At 33.2% G+C, this 22,832-nt stretch overlaps 1 protein-coding gene across 8 annotated transcripts in view; it reads right to left on the reverse strand.

Annotated features, from left to right (window-relative positions):
* Window positions 1-22,832, reverse strand: part of hlk (hulk) — a 315,193-nt gene that overhangs the window by 224,682 nt on the left and 67,679 nt on the right. For all 8 annotated transcript variants that reach the window (XR_016143473.1, XR_016143472.1, XM_089106231.1 and 5 more), the window contains 2 exons: window positions 9,770-9,952; window positions 4,860-4,991 (listed from right to left, as the gene is read on the reverse strand). Coding sequence is in view for 6 of the 8 variants with exons in the window: in XM_089106231.1 (XP_088962357.1) it covers window positions 4,860-4,991; window positions 9,770-9,952 (315 nt within the window). In the remaining 2 variants the exon portion in view is untranslated. The remainder of the gene's footprint in view (window positions 1-4,859; window positions 4,992-9,769; window positions 9,953-22,832) is intronic.

Consider the following 22,832-nt stretch of genomic DNA (forward strand, 5'->3'; position numbering starts at 1 on the left):
ATATTATAAAGTATTTGAACGGGAATTAAACGTTCTATTTCTCTTTTTAAGTGACCAAAAAGATTGGAGGGCAAATAGGCACCCTCTCACGCCCCTTTTTTCTCAAATTCATCCTGTCAAGATTTTGAGACAGCCATTTTATTTAGCATAGTTGAAAAGCCCAATAGCTATGCCTTTGGAGATAACATGAGCCCCACCCACGGAGCCCCAGAGGATAGGTCTTTAAGTTATAAAATTTACCAATTGTTTACGTATAGTATTTGTTATCGGGGAGTTTGCATACATTTGTATACTCTGCATATTTGCATTTTTTTTTCTGGGAAGGGAAGTTTTCAGGGGGTGAACTTTTGAGGAAAAATTTTACACTGGGGGAATTTGCTTGAATTCTTAAAAAAATATTTATCTTGCTTTCTCTTTGCCGATTCAATTTTACGAGTGGAGATCTTAAGGGTAACTCTCCTGGGTAAATTTTTGCCAGGATTGAATTGTCTAGAGAATATGTCCATGGGGAAGTGAAGCCAGATTTTTTGGCATTATTTAGAAATGCCAAATTCAGAAACTTCAAAGAAATAAAAAGTTTTTTTCAACTGAAAGTAAGGATCTACATTAAAACTTAAAACAAACAGAAATTGTTATGTATATGTGGGAGTCGCCCCCTCATCAACACCTTGCTCTTTACGCTAAAGTTTGAATTTTGTCCAAATTTCTTAATAACGTTTACTGAAACACAATGGTCATTTAATTAGAACAATAAGAAGCTTTTTGAAAAGTGCTAAGAACTTTAAGGTGAAGAGCGAAGTGTTGAGGAGGGGGCAAACCCCCTCATATACGTAATATTTTATTTTCCATTCTAAATTTTAATGTTGCTCCCTACTTTCAATCGAAAAACTGGTTTTTTTTTATTTAGTCCTAAAAAAATGTATACTTTGAAATACTTTTTAAAAAGAAAAAATCATGGCGATAATTTAAGAAAGAAAATACTAATCAAGTTTCCAGGTAAACTAGTCAAGATAAGGCTTGACTCATATTTTCCAAATGTTTTTGTTCTTATATTTTTTGAGATGTGTTTTTGTAATTAATTAAATAAGTGTATATAAAGTTTTTATGCATTTAAACTAATTCTCCTTTTCTCTAACAACATTGTTCGAACAGCGATTAAGGTAAACCATGATTTTTTATTTTTTTCTGGGCCTTGTCTCATAGAAAAGAAAAAGCAAGTAACGTGTTTGATTCTTGAATTTCCAACTACGTAAAGCAATACAAAATAAATAACACAGCTTTCCCATCAGCAAGTGAGCTTAAAAGAAGAAGACAAGATAGGATGGATGATCACGGAAAGTCGGAAAGTCAGCAAATCTTCAATTTAAGTACCCTTTTAATGATGAAAAACATAAAGGGGCCCCCACAGCCTCATTTGCTCTTTTCAGGTGTCCCAAGACTCCAAATAGTATCGCCAAAACTATTACAAAATATTTATTATAATGAGAATTACACATAAGCTTTAGAAGTCTACCCCAAGTGACATATCTCAAAGTTTCTCCCAAAGCGGTTTACATGTTACGTGCCAACCGGGGGAGGAGGGGGCCAATTCATTTAAATCACCTATATAATTATTCCTCTAGAGCAATCGAACTTTTACGCTCAAATCACATTTGCCTTGTCACCATAGTGAGAATTCTAGTTAATGCAGAAAGTTCAATGAAGTCAACATATGGAAGTTTTCAGCGAAGCAAGTTCACTTTGCAACTTAAACCATATACAAACATTTTCAAAATTCCTGCCAAAAATTCTGTCACTTGGCTCTTCAGGGACAAAATTTATCAAACTAAAGGTGAAAGGATGATGATTCAGTATTCTGTTCTTAATTTTAGTTGCCTTGTTACCACAGAAACGCGTTGATTTACTTTGCTCCTATAGAAATTATGTATTTCAATACAGTGGCGATCCAGGGGACCGGGGGGACCTGGAGCCCCCAAAATTTTTTCCGGTGCCCTCATTCCTTTTTTTTCTGCTTATTAATCGTTTTTTTTACAAAAAAATTGTCAATTTGGGTAATTATTGGCACCCTCGTCACATTGACCCCCCTCAAGATTTTATTCTTGATCCGGTTCTGTTTCAATAAGATTAGCAAGGTTTAGAAAATCTTTTTTTATGATAAGGTGAATGTTAGTAACATGTAACTTTAGCAGTATAATCTTGCTTCAATAAATTTGAAATTTAATAGGAACGGAAAATCTGCGTAATTATTTCAAAATCTGCTCAATGGCACTGTTCCGAACGGTCTGACACCAAAATAAAACTATAAGAATTGATATGTAAAATCTACGCGTAGAAAATACACACTACCACTCATACACACTTCACTAGATTTTGACTAGCTGAATAAAGTGCATGTTCATAATCTACAAAACTGAGGACTTATGGGGTCTGATAATTTTGACAGTTCCTAATTATTAATATACGAGCAAAAGTAAAAAATCTGGTCAACCCATCCCCCTTGTCCCTAAAACCATACTATTCTTCTCTTAACACTTTAACTACAACATATATTAATGTAGCTAGTAGTAACATGCTAAGTAATTTGCCTTCTACACAATTCAAGCTAATGCTTCTGTAATTATAACGCTCGATCTTATCACCTTTCAAACAATTCGTGGTAACGAACTGTAAGTAAGGAGCGATCCGGCTCAATGGTAACCAAAACTCTAGAAAACGGAACTTTGATACAAATAGATACATCAAAAGAATCAAATTTTTATGTTCATTTCAGATATATAAGTTTCTTTAAGTTTAATCCTACCCATCAAAAGTTAAGCGCCTGATAAAACTTGGCTTATTTCCAAAAAAAGGGATAAACACCCCCTAAAAATTATAGAACCTTAATGAAAATCACACCATCATATTCCGCGTATCAGAGAACCCTACTGTATAGGTTTCAAGCTCCCATCTACAGAAATGTGGAATTTTGCATTTTTTGCCAGAAGAAAGATCACGGGTGCGTGTTTATTTGTTTTTTTGTTTTTTCCCCAGGGGTGATCGTATCGAACCAGTTGTCCTAGAATATCGTGGAAGGGCTCATTGGAATGGAAATTGAAAGTTCTAGTGCCCTTTTTAAGTGACCAAAAAAATGGAGGGCAACTAGGCCCCCTCCCACGCTCATTTTTTTCCCAAAGTCACCTGATCAAAATTTTGAGATAGCCATTTTGTTCAGCATGTTCGAAAATATTATAAGTATGTCTTTTAGGATGACTTAATCCCCCGAAGTTCCCGGGGGGACGGCTGAAAGTTATGAACTTTACCCAATGTTAACATAGTTTGACTCTGTCTCACAACTTTATTTTTTAAAACAATAAAAAACTTTAGCGTAAAGAGCGAGGCGTTGAGGAGGGGACAGTCTCTTTCATATACAGAATAATTTCTGTTCGTTTTAAGTTTTAATGTCGCTCCTTACTTTCAGTTTAAAAAACTTGTTTTTTTTATTTAATCTTATAAAGAGGCTGAATTAAAGTTTTCGAAAATTATTAGCGACTTCCCTTTATTCAACAATTATAGTCGTAGTCTTCAGTACTTTATCTCTCACTTTGCAACCCCCATATTTCAAAACCTCATTTTTCACGCTATCAATAGCCGAGGCCATATTATTGCTCATTTGTTTTAATACTGTCTCCGACTCCTTCTCGGAATCCGTTCTTTTTTTCAATCGTCTCCGGCAACCATATCACAGTGAGGCCCTGTTCCAATCTTCAACTGGGAAAAGTCCAAGCTTTCACTTTTTGTCTCAATTTCTTAACATGCCAACATAAACCTTACTATTATGCCGTCTTACTGCATCTTTTAGATCCTTGGCAATTATATCAAAGGCATTCATTTCACATCTCCTTAATTAAAACATCTATGCCCTCTTTACTTTCCTTACTTTCCTCTTATTCTTGCAAAATATATCACCCAGAAACTGCCTGCATAAAGCCCTTCTCTCTTATAGCAAACTTGAAGTGTTTTCGGAAATAATAATGACTGCATTTCTAACGTCTCTCCTCAAGATATCTTCTGCTATTTCTGCAAAATATTTTCCAAAATTCTTCAGTCGATCTTATACATTGTCAAATTATGGTATGACAACGCCAGAGCAGTAAAAAAAGTGATAAAGCATATTCAAAGCACGTTAACACAATTCCAGGGAATTACCATTTAACCAAATATATTAGATAGTGTTAATATACATTTCCCTTAAATTCCTAATCCACATTTATGTTCTGCACGATTATTTTTATCAATCTTTGCTAAATTTTTTAATTTACAAAAAATGAAACTTCCCAAAACTGAAACAGAGATTAATCTACTTGAAGAGTAAACTGAATAAAAAAAAAAATCGCTTCTTGGCGCAATTCCTAAAATTTTTCGGAAGACCGTATGAAATGCATACTTTTGAAGTCTGTCAGACTTAGTTGTACGTGTTCCTAAATGGGTCTCTAACTTCCCTCCCCGAGACGTTTTATGCTGTTTCGCAAAATATGCTCCTAAAATGATTCCATCCATATTATATCATCATATTATCACCATATTATCATCCTATTTCACCATATTATGTGATATCAAATTATGATATCACAACTCTAGAACAGTAAAAAAAAATTGATAGAGCATATTCAAAGCTTATGAATGAAATTCCAGGGAAATGCCATTTTAGCACACATTTTAGATAGTATTAAAGTATACTTGTAGTTCACAATTATGTTGTTTACGATGGTTGTTGTCAATCTTTCTCTCAATTTTTTTTAATTTCAGCGGAAATGAAGTTGCAACAAATATGTGAACCCTTGTATCCCAAATTAGAACCCCAGAATAAAGATGGGACTTACAAAACAAAACAGCAAGATGAGGAGATTGAGCAATGAGCTTATCCAGCATTTCGTCAGTCACATCCTCAATCTCATCAGAAGCCACCTGATGCAGAAGCCAATCGAGTACACGTTCTTCATTCATAAGGTCTCCTGTAAAAACTTCAAATGTATGTTTCTGATAATTTTCTGATTTATAAGAGAGCATAATTGATGTTGCACTTTTCATTTGTCTATTGTTATCAGGAGCATCAACTAAAGGGTACAAAGGGGGAAGGTGCATCCACCTATATTCTCTTTTGTCCCCCTTAGGTTTTGAAAAACAACTGTTTTGGTATTTTCTTTTGGAAAAAACGAAAAAAGCCAAACTACCCCCTTTCCTAAGTTTTGAAAAATAATTCTTTTGTATATTAATTTTAAAAAAAGGAAGAAAATTTCTGGTCCACCCCTCTCCTACATTTTAGTAATTTGCCATCCTCTTCGTTTCCGATTATTATAGCATTAAAGCAAGTTCTGTTACAGTAATTAATAAAGTGACACTGAGTGGTAGTTTGGAGGTAAAATGAGAAAACACTCGCACTAGCAATCTTTATCTTTCCGCTAATATCAATTTTTCCAATTACGATTAATTTCACAGTAAGTGTACCAGATGGACAAATTATTTTTTAACTTCTGATTTATTGTAAGTTTAATAATTTATTTCAGATTACAGTGAACAGTCTTATCAATAACTGTACAACTTTATCCTTTAAAGCTGTACTTTTATGTTAAGTATATTAGCTAAAACCACAGAGAAACAGAGGAAAGACTAGTAAAAATCATTGTGGCTCGTAATTATTGCTGACTTAAAATTTTACAAGGAACAAATGAGAACCCATCATATTTTAAAAAATATGGTTTTTTGGCACCTTTCCTGACACAAGGTTAAGGACTTTAAGGATGGATTTGATTGGTTTATGAGAATGCCTCACAGACGTAAATCGATAAAGCTACAGAACCCTTTTTGCTAAGGGATAGTTGTGAAGTAGTCTCTCTTTTTTTTTTTTTACTAAGGCTAAAATAAATTTTCCTTTTCGGGATGTCTCCCTCGCTAATGTATTGCAGCCTGATGTTACGTAAGATACTTGCACTGAATCTACACATGAAACAGGTCTCAATTTGAATGTGTCCCTAATAAAGTTGTCAAGTCAGCAAACAGGACGGTACAGGGGTGGATGCAGAATTAATGTTTTGGAGGTGCCACCAATAAAACTTGACACCCCCATCGAAATTTTTGACCCCTTTGACCCACTGTAATTAGTGAAGTTTTCAACCTTCTGAGGGGGCGCATGTGCCCTTAAAACTACCCCTTAGATCCATCTCTAGGAGGCCAAAAAATAAAAGCCCAGGAGAAACACTCAGAACAGACTAAACATTAACAAAAAATACTAATAAGCTTACAATAATAAAATATAATAAAACAACTTCAAAGTAAAAATTTAAAGCAATGTAATGTTGACGTGCCCTAAACGAAAGGGAATATCTCATATTTTCAAAATATTGAGTGATCACAAATAAGCTTAAAATATATTTAGATTTTAAAATAGCATTCGATACAATATCTCATTGTATTCTTTTTTGTAAATTGGATAATTGTGGTGTGCGCGGAGCAACATTAAAACTTAAAACGAAAAGAAATTATTCCGTATATGAAAGGGGCTGTCCCCTCCTCAACGCCTCGCTCTTTACGTTAAAGTTTTTTATTGTTTTAAAAACTAGTGTTGTGAGAAAGAGTCTAACTTTAGCGTAAAGAGCGAGGCGTTGAGGAGAGGACAACCCCTTTCAAATACGGAATAGGTTCTGTTCGTTTTAAGTTTTAATGTTGCTCCTTACTTTCAGTTAAAAAAAATTTTTTTTTTTATTTAATTTTTTAACGTTTTTGAATTAATGGAGTTTTTTATTTTGGCTCACCGTACATGAATAATTAAAAAAAATGTACATATTAATTTTTCTCTCATTTGGTCAAATGCTATCTTGAAAGTTGTTTTATTTAATCTACGAACGTTTTATTAGTAATAAATACACGTCAATTACGAATTAAATTACGCAATGATCTTCTATATCCATATATTTTTAATACGTATATTAGGGGGTTCGCCCCCTAGTCAATACCTCGATCTTTACGCTAAAGTTCAAATTTTGTTCCAATTCTTTAAACATGACCCCTTAATCACAAAGGCCGTTAATTAGAGTAAATAGGTCTTATGAAAGTACTAAAAATCTTTGGCTTAAAGAGCGAGGTATTGACTAGGGGGCGAACCCAATCATATACTTAATAATTTCTGTTCGTCTTAAGTTTTGATGTTGCTCCTCACTTTCAGTTGAAAAACTTGTTTATTTTTATATTTAATTTCTGATCGCTTTTTTAAATAATGCAGGGAAATCCAGCGCCCCCTTCATAGCAATGTCCCTTCCCCCATGAAAACTTCCTCCATGGAAAAATCCTCCCACATAAGCCCCGACCCCCCCCCCCTCCCCACTACCAGAAAAAAATCCCCCTTGAAAACGTCTGTATACTTCCCAATAACCAATACTATATGTAGACATTGGGTAAAGTTCATAAATTTCAGCCCACCTACCCGGGGACTTTGGGGGATTAAGTCATCCTAAAAGACATATTTATTATATTTTCGACATTTGTTGAACAAAATGGATATCTCAAAATTTTGATCGGGGGACTATGGGAAAAAAAATAGTGTGGGTGGGGGCCTAGTTGCCCTCCATTTTTTTGGTCACTTAAAAAGGGCACTAAAATTTTTAATTTCTGTTTGAATGAGTCCTCCCACGATATTCTAGGACCACTGGTTCGATACGATCACCCCTGGGAGAAAAAAAACAAAAAAACACGCATCCGTGATCTTTCTTCTTAAAAAAAATACAAAATTCCACATTTTTGCAGATTGGAGCTTGAAACCTCTACAGTAGGGTTCTCTGATACACTGAATATGATGGTGAGATTTTCATTAAGGTTCTACATTTTTTAGGTTGTCCCCTTTTTTCGAAAATCAGCCAAATTTTTTCAGGCGCGTAACTTTTGGTGGGTATGATTAAACTTGACGAAACCTATATATTTGAAATCAGTATTAAAATCTGATTCTTTTGATGTATCATCAAAATCCTGTTTTTTAGAGTTTTGGTTACTATTGGGCCGGGTCACTCCTTACTTACAGTTCGTAACCATGAAATGTTTGATCAAAGTTTGTTCTCCCAATCACAAGATTTACATCATTATAACACTCGACAAAAAAGTAGTATCTATATTGACAAATAAAGTACTGAGAGATCTAAATTCGCTCCGTTTGTGTCAGTAGCCCGTTGCTGGGATGCTTACAAGTATCTTATTGATAAATTTTCTTCTATACGTTTAATGAAAAGGAATCATAAATTTCATTTAGTTCAGGATTAATTTTAATTAAGCGTCTTTTTAACAAGGCAAAGTTTGTATGGTTTATTGCTCTGGGTGAATGTGGGCCTTTTGGCTATCTTCTAGTATTACTTTGTATTTAGTAATATTGAAATTTTTTATATTTATTTATGGATCCTGGATTAGCTGCTACTTTCATATTATTTTTGTGTTATAGTATGTTTGCCGCCGTGTTTATCTTTGTATTGTAATGTAATTTGTAGTTGTATCTTTGTCTTGGCCTAGTTTTTCGAGCTTGTCTCCCCATGGGAATATGTCAAATATAGCCTATATATGTATATGTGAATGATAAAGTGATTGACCTTCAACTTGAAGGTTTCAGAGGAAAGCTTTTTCACATTAGTCAGGGTTTGGTTTGAACTGCAGACTATGAAGTAGGTTTGTCTCCGTGAATGCAACCAATAGAAAAAGATTCACTAGAAAAATCTTTCTCCGGTTTCTAATTCATTTTCAAATAGATCTAGACGCACCATTTTGTTTAGTATATGAATATACAATCTTATTCATTTGGTATAAAGTCCTGCCAGAGCTATTAACGACTATAAGAGAGAATCAGAGGAAAAGTTTAGGAAAACAGAAAAAGAAAATAAGAGAGAAAGAGATAAAAACACAAGAAATAAAGAGAGAGAGAGGATCCGTTAGCGAATGAGGTGTGAGAGAAAAGATGCCAGGATCAGGGGAGGGGATCGGACTTTCAGGCTTGCGTAAAACTAAAATCTTGAGACTTGCACGATTATCTGCTTCAATTTTCTATATTTTTACATGACTTAAGAATTATTTTGGATTTTTTTTCAACATGATTGCATTGTCATGCTACCTAAAGCTATTATATGTCTTTCTCCCTCTGAAAAGCAAGAAACAAAGGAATATAGAAAACCATTAAAACTTCAAAGTTTAAAGAAAATAAAAGAACGTGACAAGTAAAAAAATTATAAAGTATAAACAGGCATAGTAAAAGTTGGAATTACTGTGTAATTGAAAGCTCAATGAAAACTATAAGAAAATTTTATTTGAAATTATTTACCTACCGTTAGCCCTGAGAATTAGTCTGCAGTAATTATTTATCCTCCTGTTTTAAGTATTAAAAAAATTTTAAAAATACATATTGTGCCCCGGGCTTTGAAAATATCAGACGCCACTCCGATTTCTGCCTTTGTCAACTTTGTGGCTTTGCCTTAAACGACACTCTTCCTGTTATACGGTGAAGCTTTTTGTATCTTCGTTATTTTCAACAAAAATACTTTTCTTTCTGCTTCACCTTTTTTTTTAATAATCATAATTATATTCTCACTGAAGAAAAAACTTAAACTGGTTATGATAATAATAATTATTATCTTTAATAAATGTTTAATTTTTAATTGTTACTGTCAATGCTATTATTGTATTTTATATTTTTCTTATAATTATTATTAGATTATCATAAAACTATTAAAATTATAGCAATAATATCTAGTAAAGAAAAAACTACCTTGATATAAGCTTGGAATACTATTCTCAAAATAAACTAAAGTAGGTACATTGTCAATGCCATATTCTTTAGCTTCTTCTGCATTATCGATTTTTACAAACACAACACCATTCTTATCACATTCGTCATCGATGTTCTCCAGTTCTTTTAGTGCAGCCATTGAATCACTGTCATCATCATCATCTAAAAAAAAAAAAAAATCTATCTTTCTGTCCGAGTTTCTGATGTGAGGAAAAGCTATTAATCTTTGATCAATTTCTATTCTCACTTTTTTTTTAACCATAGATCGCTCTTCAGTGTTAGGAATAAATATTACCTTTTCTTAGAAATCAGTTATCGATGTTGAGAGATCTCAGCAAACAGTGTGGGGCTCCAATATTCTATATTATCCATTAATGGAACAAACTTTTTTTCTTTTTCTAACAATCCAGTCTGTTGGAAGCAAAAAAAAAAGAATGAGGTTGATTGTTCTGAAAACTTGGCGAATGAAAATTATTGTTAATGATGATCATGGGGCTATGAGCTATAATTATTTCAATATGGGAAAATGGTTGTCAGTAGTAATAACGGTGAAAATACTAACAATATAATAGTTTAATCAGACAAAAAGACTAAATAAAAAACTTCAACCATTTTAAAAGCAGTTGTAGACCTTTTTCATAGTTGGGATTAACTGTCTTAAAATTTGAGCGTGAACAGCAGAAAAGACAAACAAATTCACTTTTCCCTGGGTATACCCTGCTCCTCCCCCATTTAGACCTCATCATCATCGTTCTGTTTTAACAAAAAGACCAGAACTCTGTCGCAATAAATACTTACCCAGTGACATAAAGGGAAATTTTTCCCCCATAAATAATTGAAAAGTGAATTTCTCCCTCTAACATCATCGTCCTTCACTGTTCTTCTCTAAATTACTTATTTTGTTATTTTATTTGTGTAGTGTATATTTTAAGATTCACTCCAAGTTTTATATTGGTTATTTACTCATCTCGTTTTTAGTTTCTTTTAAGGTTTGTTGGGTTTTCTTTGTTTCTGTTTTTCTTTGCGTCCATAGCTTTTTCTTTACTTGATACGAAGAGGGAATTTGGCTCTGCTTGAGCATGTGATATACTTTTTATACAAATATGATCATATCTAAGTAGGTCTTTAACGCAGAAAAACAAAGGGGGCTAAATGGAGTCCATGAAATGTAGGCGAATACGAATTCTAAAACGCTTCAGTAGAAAGAGTATAGTATGGTAACTTATGTAAATAGCACAATGAATCAATGTACGCTTGTTTACGATGGCATAGACCAAACTAGTATATGTTTAAACAATAATAATTAAAATATTCGTATAATAAGAGAAAAAAGTGCTTGACTCTATTAGGATAAGAACTGAAACTATGGCAGCAGATTACGTCTGAAATAGTTTTGCCTAGGAACACTTTAACCTAGGAAAAAATTCCTCATAGGGAACATCTTTTGAGTTAAAATTGTTCTTCATTATAATGAGCGAGTGGATCCATATTTTTGACTAAATCCATACCTGTTGTGCGATCAAAGACGTATTCTATTTTACTAGCCTTGGTAAATTCCGTTAACAATTAATATTCTTTTAAATATTTCTCATTAAAAGGTGTTTAACGATAGACCTGAGGAGCCAACCTATGCTGGAAGGGGATGCTGAAAGGACGTTTGAAACAGTTATCCTGAACTATCACAACGATCATTTTGGAATTAAGCTAACAGGAAGGTTATCAAATTCTTGTTGAGCACAGACATGATTGCAACATCAAAAGCTAAATTGACGGAGTAATTAAATATGACACAACCGAAGACTGGATAAAAGTAAATATTTGGATTCAGGAATTGAGTCACTTTTAGATTTTCAGTTACGTATTTCTGATATATTTGAATTCAAAGGAATGTCAGGTTTGCCAGCTTGCACGCTTTTCTGTGAAATTCACTCCTTTTTACCTCAGAGTGGATGCCGAAATGTGAAATCACTCTTTTTGGGTGTCAATTTTAATTCGGTTTAAACGTCTTTAGTTGGCAACAACGTCAAATGTGCATTTAACCCAAGGAGCAGGGTTGCAAAACTTGCACTCTTTTCGTGTGAAATGCACGTGTGAAGGGATGTGAAAGAGCGGATGCGCGCGCATCAGCAACCACGTGTGAGCAAATTTTTTGACTTGCACTCTTTGTGAGCAAAAATCACTCTCTTTAGACCTTGATATGCACTCTTTTTAAACGTTGGCAGTTCGCAACCCTGGTCCAGAGGCTGATTGATGGATTAGCAAAGTAGGGATTTACATTTATAGCTTCTCTTTCCCTCTCTTCTTTCAAAAATTCGCCTCAGTAATCGACAGTCTCCAAATATCCCACTATAAAACCATAAAATATCCAACCATGTATCCATTTTTTGCCCATTACGAAAAAAAAACGGAGTAGCAATCTAAGAAAGATTCACTTCACAAAAAACAAAACTAGATCAAACGGGTGCTCGGGCAAATCCTTTTGAGTGAACTGAGGTGGTTCGCCAGCAAGTTTCGTAGGTTTCAAAGCAATGTCTGTGTGGTTGTCAGCAGATGAGAAGTTTACGTTTCTATAACAAGGGGGAGATTAGAGTGAAAAAAAAATAAAAAATAACGAACTGAACCAATATCTTTTTTGTGGAGAACGATGTGAAGTCATAACCAAAAAGAAGCATAACCAAGCGATTTTCTTACTGTTGAGACTGAACAGTTTAAGCTCTTTGCCAGTAAATAATGAAGATACTGAACCTGCTAAAATTTACTGAAGGGATCGTAGACTATAAGACAGGGTAGCTTGTCAGTTTATTCAGATAGACATGGATTTTAGGGAGTGGATTTCAAAGGGCGTTTATTTAAGTTTTTGAGTTATTATTTGGTATATTAATGTGACATAATGCTGGAATTTTTCTTTAGTTTTATCCATATCACTTTGTTTTGTTTAGGGATATTTAGCGTGTTTTTTCACGGTTCTTTGGGGTTCTGTGTAAAATAATCCTACCTAATCCGTCTTCCTATATTAGTTGTTAAGTAACATAAGTTCCAGCTAAAAGAAAACAATAAAAATATTCCTGAAATTTAATGATAAAACTGCGCTTAATATTTACATTTAAAGTTAAAAATGAACAGAAATTATTCTAACACAATGCTTTGCAAAGAAAATAAAGAGCGATGTTAATTCTAGGAGAGTAATTATTAATTCTAGGAGAGTAAATTTATGTAATAAGTGAGCCTTAAGGTTAACAGAAAATACTCTGAATGAATAAATGAAACTGAACAGGGATAGAAGCTGAAAAAAATAGTTCGTGGCAACAAACTATAAGTAAAGTGCAACACGTGTCAATAGTAAACAAAACAATGAAAGAATTGATGTGATGTATGAAACTAATCTATTTTTTAAGGCCGTTCCAAATATATAGAAACTGCAGTTTTTTGAAAAAATGGATTCTATTATAAAAATTATCTTTTTAATTACGAAAAGTTTTCAAATACATCGTTTTCCTGTCTCTATGATTTTCCACTGCCCCGCTATCTGCGGAGAATAAAAACGGAAAAAAAATAAGATGCCGTTGATGCAGAATACCGTGCTTACAGCCACTTTACTTGTTTTTCAAGCCAATGGATTTTCCTCGTTATTCAAGCCAAGTAGCTGTAAGTTCCCATTTGAGGGTTTCGGACAAGGCGATTCTAATACTGTACTTTGTGTTTCGATCTGACTCTATTTTTAGGAGTTATGGGTTATTTTATTTTTTACTATGGGATGTGATCGTCTCTTACTAGGTTGCTAGCTACCGCTGCAACCTGGATTACATGAAATATTACGTTAGTAGCAAACAGAAATTAAATAAAAACAAGTTTCTCAAACGAAAATAAAGAGTGTCATTAAGACTCGGATTGGACAAAAATGATCCTGTATATGAGTAGTCATGCTATCCGCTACCCTCCCCCACCCATTACTTTTACGAAATTCCATTTTTTTGCAGCCAATACTTCAAGATCATATGCTCTATCAGAAGAGTACTGTGACTAAACGCTGATTTTTTCCACAGTGCCTCGAAACTGGAAGCGTTTATTTCTTTGCTTTAAACAATTAAATTTATAGTTTTAGCATTTTGAAAAGCAATCGGTCAAAAATACACCTGAAATACACTGACTATGTTTCGTGTTATTATCAAAACTACTTTTAGCTCAAAATTACAGATCAAGCGGTGAGGTCAAGAGGGTAATAGCCCTCCTTGTTTACATGAGGATTTCTGTTTACTTTGTTTTTTAATGTTGCTGTTTGCGTTCTTTTGAAAAAACGTGCTGATTTTTTCAAATTTCTAATAGAGCCAAAACTAAGCGAACAGAAATAACAACAAATAAAAGACGGCCAGCCACTGTCTTATGCCTCCAACCGGTAGGACTACCATTTGCACTTTACTGAAAATAGACTATAGTTCGAACAGTCTTTTTTTGTCATAATAATATGTCAAAACTTAAATATAATCCAGTCTGCGGAAAAAAACATAATAAAATAAATATATTTGTGACAATCAATGTTCTTACTTTTAGTTAATTTTTCTATTAATTCAATTTAATTTGCGCATCCAGTTGTGACCTCTCCTGATACCCGGATGCAGGCATGTACTCAGGAATTTTAAACGGGGATTTCCGATAAGAAATATATAGTGTCCCGGCACTCGACACGCGCAAGCTTCCATTAATGAATTCTCATTATCACTTGTCTTCAAGCCACAGAAAATTTGAGCCTTTTAGCTTACAGGTATTTATTCTGTCGTATCCCTCTTTTTATGCTATAAAGCCACCAGACCCCGACACTCGGTGAGCGGCAGGCTTCTTTATATATATATATATATATATATATATATATATATATATATATATATATATATATATATATATATATATATATATATATATATATATATATATATATATATATATATATATATATATATATATATATATATATATGCGTGTGTGTGTGTATATATATATATATATTATCCTTATATTTGAGCAATAATTGTGTATGTATGTATATATGTCTGTTCTCGAAAACGGCACCATATTTTTTCGGGAAAACTAGTATCTTGGGATATTCTCGCATAAAAAACGATCTAGATAGGTTAGAAGTCTGAGAAAAATCGTTAAGACCCTTAATTTTGGTTTTTGAAAATGACGTCATGTACATGTTAAGACATCGTATAAGTATTTCTTATGACATCACATATGGCATCATATAAGTATTTTCTTATTTGATGTCATGCATAGCATAAATAAAATTGTTGAGTTTCCAACGCAACATTTATTTACATAATATAATGTCTTTTGGAAGGCCCAAAAACCGAAAATTTGCAGTTGCAGTTACTATAAATGATGATTCTCTGGAACCAACACCTGAAATATCAACCGTGATAAAATGTGGAATTCGACAACCTGGACCATCAATTGTGACAGAACCATTACGGACAGCTAAAGCAAAGGCGATTGCTAAATTGTCTGAATTAATCAAAATCCAAAAACGTGACAAAAATGACAATAAAAAGCGAAGACACGGGCAGTTCGAAGATATGCAAAAACAAAAATTAGAGCGTGTTAAAAATTAAAATGAAGAACAAAGTCACATGCGGTTCGAAGATATACGACACGGAACGAGTGAGGGAGTCAATAATGAAAATGAAGAGCAGCGACTCAATGAAAATAAACCTGGATAGCGAGAATCAAAACGTGTCAAAATTGAAAATAATAGCGATGATGATGGGGTTAGGGATTTTGACATAGATAAGGTCATCAATGCCTAGCATACGTTTGTTAAAAAAACAAAGGTTCGACGATATGTTTTTCATAATGGCGAAAGATAAGCCAAGGTGTAACAAAGCAAAAAAATTGAAAATGATGGCGAAGATGATTGGGTTATGGATTTTGACAATGATTAGGGCATCATTACCTACCATACTTTTGAAAATCAAAAATGTGGACTGGATAAAACGTTGGAAGAAAAACAAGTTTTTGTCCCACAACATAAACAATTAAAAGAAACAAAGGTTCGGCGATACGTCTTTCATAATGACAAAAGACAAGCCAAGGCAAAAGAAGAAGTTTTGTTCCACCACCTGAACAATTAAAAGAAACAAAGGTTGGGTGATATGTCTTTCATCATGACAAAAGGCAAGCCGATGCAAAAGTTAATTGTCCAATAAAAAAAATGTAATTTTACAAAGGCACCACTTCTAATTGAAGGTCCATTTTGACGTCATGACATCAAGAAAAGGCTCAAATTGTCTGCGTTTAGAAGACACGCGATAGTGAGAACTAATATATAGAAGCCTGCAACGTGCCCCATACCTTTGTTAAAAAAAAAAAATGGTTTGGCGATATGTATTCCATAATGACGAAAGACCAGCCGAGGTGTAACGAATTAATCAAATTGAAAACGATAGCGATGGTGATTGGGTTTTGGATTTCTGCATGTATAAGGTCATCAATGCCAACCATAGTTTTGAAAATCAAAATATGGACTGGATAAATCGTTGGGAGAAAAAGAAGTTTTGTCCCACCACCTGAACAATGAAAAGAAACAAAGGTGGTTGTCAATGCCTTCCAAACCCTTTTAAAATCAAAAACCTGGACTAGGTAAATCGTTCGAAGAATAAGAAGTTTTTGTCCTACCACCCGAACAATTGAAAGAAACAAGAGTTCGGTGATATGTCTTTCATAATGACAAAAGTCAAGCCGAGGCAAAAGTTAAAGATCCAATAAAAAAAAATCTAATTTTACAAAGGCACCACTTCTAATTTATGATCAATTTTGACGTCTAATTTTGACGTCATGACATCAAGAAAAGGCTCAAATTGTTTACGTTTAGAAGACAATTGACAGTGGGAATCAATTATATATACATATATATATATATATATATATATATATATATATATATATATATATATATATATATATATATATATATATATATATATATATATATATATATATATATATATATATATATATATATATATATATATATATATATATATATATATATATATATATATATATATATATATATATATATATATATATATATATATATATATATATATATATATATACATATTTATTTATTTATTTATTTAAATTTGACAATTTGACGCTTTGAATAAGGATTACCAAGAAATTTTGAATACCTTAGGATTAAATTTGAGGATTAAGCATTATCAGAAATTTGTCACAGAAATAATCTTTTAAAACTTCATTTAGTGATTTTTGAATCTGCCTGTTATTTTCTTGTTAACCACGATTGATACTGTACCTAGATTTTGAGGGTGAGAGGGATAGAAAAGAATTATTGTCCCAACTCTTTTCTTTAGCAGTTCGTTTAATTTTTAGTTTATTATTCAACAGAATCTTGTTGGGTTTAAATTAGAGTTTTTCATCCATAGCAATTTTTGTTCGTTTTGAACTTTGTCTTACTATATAATTAATTATATTCTTTTTAGGTTTAATATCGCTCTTTTAAACAAGATGCACTTAACAACATTTTTTACTTTTAATTTAATTTCCTTACAGAACATTAATTTACACAGTGTTTGCAGTTGAGTAAATGTTTAGCTAGTATAAAGAAACAAACATTGTACCAACTCAGTAGGGCCCTCTTGAACAACTGTTTCATTTAGGTTCAAACTTTCGCCAATATTCAATTAAAATGATTATTTATGTTACAGTCAGTAAAGTCAAGCTCAAATCACATTAAGCGGATATCCCATGGGTATTAGCAGCTTAAGCTTTAAATAAGGAAACTAAATGACAGAGATCTAATCCACTTTGCCCCAATTTATATTTCCAGAACCGCTTTTCCATTTTGGGACGGTTCTAATTCATTCTGGAAGGACGAGACGCCAAAGGAAATATTTAACTTAATTTTCAGGAGTAAAATTGAATAATAGACGCTTTCTATTTCACTAAAGCTGAAAATTAACATTTTTTCTTTTTGTGAATTTTTATTACCTGTGAAATGGAATTTGATGTGGTGGTATTTTTTTTTAAATGAACGAATAGTTTTTTTCAATTAATCTTACTTGTCAGAGTCAGTAATGTTTGCTTAGGAAAGATCAAACGGCCTTGTATTCATTATTTGTCATTTAGGCGTTAGTCCCCCACCCCTCCGCCACTACGTACGGAAGGAGTGGTCATCAAAAGTGGGAAGAGGCTAATACGATAGGAAATTTAGATTTCTAGAACCTTCTATGGGTCAAAAGTGATTGTAGGGCAACCAACAAGTTCCCGTGCCACTTTTTGCACCCCTGTAGCCCCCCTTCACGAAATCCGATTGAAATTTACAGGTAGCTAATTTTCTCAGAAAAATTGGTAGGTAAAACCATGATCGGATATTCCAATATGATGTTTCCACGCCCCAGGAGAAACAGCCCTTTTTTTTTTAATTGTATGCTGTTTACCTATAAGTTTTATTGCGGAAAAGTGGATTATGTTTGGTCTTGGCCTTGCAATTGGCTTGAAATTTTCCATGGCCCCAAATTTTTTCTCTATCGGCCCAAAACATACTTACTTAAGTCCTTTGGCCAATGACACCTCAATGAACAGTTAAAAACAAAACAAAATAATGCTTCTCCTTAAAAAAGGGTTTGAACAAGTGTAAAAGAACATTTTTCAGAACGACTTGAAACTTAAAACTGTTATCCTCTAATGTTTTTCAAATGTTTTTCAAATGTTTTGAAAAATACATCGAATAGTCCTTTTGCCAAGAAAAGCCCAGATAAAAAACAATTTATTGCGTTTGGGGTATGGTTCTTCTGAAAATGCGACCTGAAATGGGCCAAAGTTGATTTTCCAATCAACATGAAACTTTCAGAGATCTTTCTCTGGGCCAAGGGGACCTCAAATTTTTGCAAGGGAGGAGGAAGGCTTTACAAGGCTTGAAACTAGGTTAAGCACCTATTTGTTCCTATGGGTTTGAGATTTTCATCTGCTAGTCCGTGAGACATGAGAACCCTAAAGTACATAGATAGTTTTAGGATTGCTTTTTATTTGGGTTTTAGTGTAAATTAGTTAATCATTTTAATTTCTGTTCGTTTTATGTTTAGTCCATTGTACTATCACTTGTTTTAAAAATTTAATTTCATTATTCATTTTAGCTTCTGTTCGTTTTTGTTTCATTTGTTGATTCATCGTTACGTCTGTTTATTGCAAGTTGTAATTATTATATGACTTTATTTTTGCTCGTTTTAGGCATTATTATAGCTCTTGACTTTTCTTTGAAAACCTTTTTTATAGGAAACTAGTTTTTCAAATTAATTTTATAAATAGACCGTGGTTTGGCTTTTGCAATAGAAAAAAAAAGAAAAGCATAATTAACTCGCTAGAGTAAAGCACTTTTTTGAGAACATTAACAAATGAGCTCAGAAATTTAACATTTATATTTGGTTCCATTGGCCTTGGGAGCTTGATTTAAATACTCTGCCATACAAACCAACTATAGCTCTTCATTAAGAAAATAAGAGGTTATGAAAGATTCAGAACTCCTGGTAGGTAGATTTTAAAAAGTTTTCTAGAAAGATTCATTGAGATCGGGTTTACACCGTCTCCCGGCTACTTTCGAAAGAAAAGCCTATCAATTCTTATTGAGGCCACATTTTGAGAAGAAGGCAAAAAGGCTGGAACACAAAATGAAATATTATATTTTATATTATTTAATATTATATTATACATTATACATTATTTAATATTATACATTATATTTTAATGCATCATCAGTTTTTGAGTACAATCTGTATTTTTTTAACTTTTCTAGTTTTTTGCGTAGTTCAATCCAGAAGCAGGTTAAAAGCAGTCTTTCTAATGTGAAAGTCTTTGGAGTAGATCCATCCTACTAAGCTCTTTGTCTATGTACATACATCCAAATATCAATGACAATTGGTGCATATATAGCCAACTCATGCATCTTCTTCATTTCCACCCCCTTAACCTTATTTCATACATCTGTCTTTTTCTAAGACCTTAATTTAGGTTCCGTGCTATCTTAATTGGAAACTGGGCGAGAAATAATCTCTAGCTCTTGATTGCTTTTGTGAAAGATTGGCTGTAAAATATCTGCTCTTTAGTTCTTATTAAGTTAGGAAATAGAGAGCAACTCTGCCTTGAATGCTTAGCATGTCAAGCCTAGTTTTGTATCTCGATTTATTAGTAGTGTTAGTATCTAATCCTAAGTGTAGCTAGGAAAATTAAACACACTTATTCAACTTGTAATACATCGCGTATAAGAGAGATGAAATGTTATTCAAACTAAAATAACTTTGTGTTTCGTAATTGCAGAGGCATAACTAAAGTTTCTAAGGTTCCCGGGGACAATTTAGGCTTTTATGCCCCCCCTCCATCCCTACGTTAATATAAGTAGATTATAGTATTGACAAATAAAACCTAAGTTAGACGCCCCTTCAGAGGCTGAGCCCGGGAACAGCTGTGCCCTTAGCTACGCCACTGCACGCTTCACTCTCGGTAATTCTTGAGTATATTTTATGTGCCCAGTGCTCATAAGAGTCTCAGCAATACTTACTCTACCACACGTTAATTGGAACATCAAAGGGTTAAAGAGAGAGTGTAATGCGTTGGAAAAGGAATATACCATGGTGAGATTAAAAACTCGTAAATGAATAATCTATGCTAAAATTAGTTTTAAGATCATTTATGGGTATATCAGATAGCTAAGGCTCTGGGTGTTTTCTTGCAGTTGAAATAAGTTTGGAAGAACAAGAAGATAAGTTGCAAACTAAAATTAGAATATTGGAAGCTACTTTAAAGACTGTGGTCAAATATGGTTCAGAAACATAGACGCTCTGAAAGGCTGAAAACAATTTGCTAGTTTTTTTTTTTCTGAGGCTTTTCATTTTCTAGGGCTATAACGAAAAACTTTTAAGATAGCTAAGCCACATTTTACGGATGAAGGATGACACATTGCCAAAGACTGTGCTTCCTGCCCATTCACTTGAAGCCACAAGAAATTAGGGCGTTGCAGAACGGGATGAAAACACCCCATTCAGAAAAGACCCCCAAGGAAGGGTTGAAAGGAAATTGTAACTTCACAGTAGGTAATAAAGAAGGATAGTTTGAACGGATTAGAGTGGAGGAGGAATATCCGTAGCTGCTGTGTTGGAATAAGTTTGATGCTACAGTTAGTTGTTAGTAGTAGTAACAGAAGTGGAATCATGTTCAAATAATCTGCTTTTTCCATTTTCTTTCCTTTTTACTATCATAAGGTACTCACTCCAGTATATGTAGGTTACTTAAAGTATAATATATCAATAAACGAATTACTCTGAATGACTTTCCAAAATAGGAGTTGCTCAGATAACTCAATATTGTGTAACTATCATTATTACAAGGGTTTTCTTATTTACCAAGAACTTCTGAGTTTAACATCAGGTTTCAGGAACAGTCAACACTTACTCAAAGTTAACTGTTTTAGACAGGCTTAGACTTAAAATACCAAGGACAGTGTAAATAAAATCTGATTTTTTTTAACAGGTTAAATATAAACTTCTCAACTATTGTATATCTTGAAAATTAGGAAAAACTCAGATATTCAATTTATAAGGGAAAAGACCTTTTATGCAGTTGTACAGCTTCCGATAGCACCGGGTGTCAAATTTTTAACACAAAAACATGGGCTAAAAATCAACAAAACACAAGTTAAAAACACATGACAGCAAAATGCTTAATAACATACAACTTTTCTTTTGAAGGTTTGGTTGTCTTTGGAAGTCCATATATTGTTGTTGCTTGGATCTTTATGGGCAAAAATATTGTGAAATTTAGCTAGTTAGTTTACTTACATATTTCCATGGTTGAACAAAGCAACGCTTACAGAAATGTGGTATCTCGCTAAGAACTTTATAGTTTTCAAATAACAAGAAGAAAAGACTTAGAAAATTGTAGTTTTAGGCATGAATAGAAAAAAGATGGACCCAGGGGACAAAAAAAATGTTTTTATTATGCTGTCCTTAGTATTTTAAAGTAAACCATTTATCCCTATCCATTTAAGAAAAAAAAGAGTTAGAATCAGATTTCTTATTAAAAAAAAAAAAAAAAAAAAAAAAATCAGTTTCCAAGTTTAAATTTTTGAAACTATTGCACAAAGACTGAAATACTAACACCCCAGTTCAACGTAACAACCCTGGCACAATTTGAACCTTCTTTTGCTTGTTGAATTTCAGTAGGTGGTAACTGGTGCATTACCTTAGCCATAGCATCAAGCGGTACATCACAAAGTAATAGATGGCGCATCAAAAATTTCACCAGATCAATAGCTTATATTTTACTAATATATTTGAAAGTAGCTTTGAAAACTTCTGCTGCTACTAAAAACTGATTGCAGCGTCAAGCCATCTAGGACTAACACAGCTTCAATCCCAACCTATTGAAAGCTTCACCTTTTACCCCCTTCAACGAAGTTCCTAGTTCCTTTCAACCCTTCTTAGTAATCTCTTTCTGTCCCATTTGGGCGGGCACCCGTTTCCCATTGGGTACTAGATGAATGGTGTAAAAGCATAATCTTTGGCTCTCTGACATCCATCTGCGAAGACCTAGCCTAACCTTCATTTAACCGTTTTTTCATTATAGACCTAGAAAATGGGAGACCCTGAAGAGATTTGACAAATCTTCCCAAGTCTTTCAAAACGACGAAGTTTCGGAATCATAATTGACCACTGTCATAGTGTCTTACCAATATTTCAATCTTAATCTACAAACTCATCTTCTACTTTAAAACTTTTCAACTTTAATAAAAAACATTAATTCAAAAATTTCCAGTGAAGAGCTAAGAAAACTTATTGTATACATGCTCTCTATTCACTCATTGAAATATAGGATTCCATCTGAAGTGTTTCAAAGTATAGAACAATCAAATAGCCTCCACTATTAGTTATTCTATGCGTTTGATATGTCAAAAACATCCTTGCTATATTCCTTCAAAAGCTTAGCATCATTTATCAGATATACAGTCATTACGAATGATAAGCCCTTCTTAAGT

Source organism: Artemia sp. Qi Xiang Cuo, chromosome 20, assembly GCF_049724085.1.
Source record: "Artemia sp. Qi Xiang Cuo chromosome 20, ASM4972408v1, whole genome shotgun sequence".
Taxonomy (NCBI): domain Eukaryota; kingdom Metazoa; phylum Arthropoda; class Branchiopoda; order Anostraca; family Artemiidae; genus Artemia; species Artemia sp. Qi Xiang Cuo.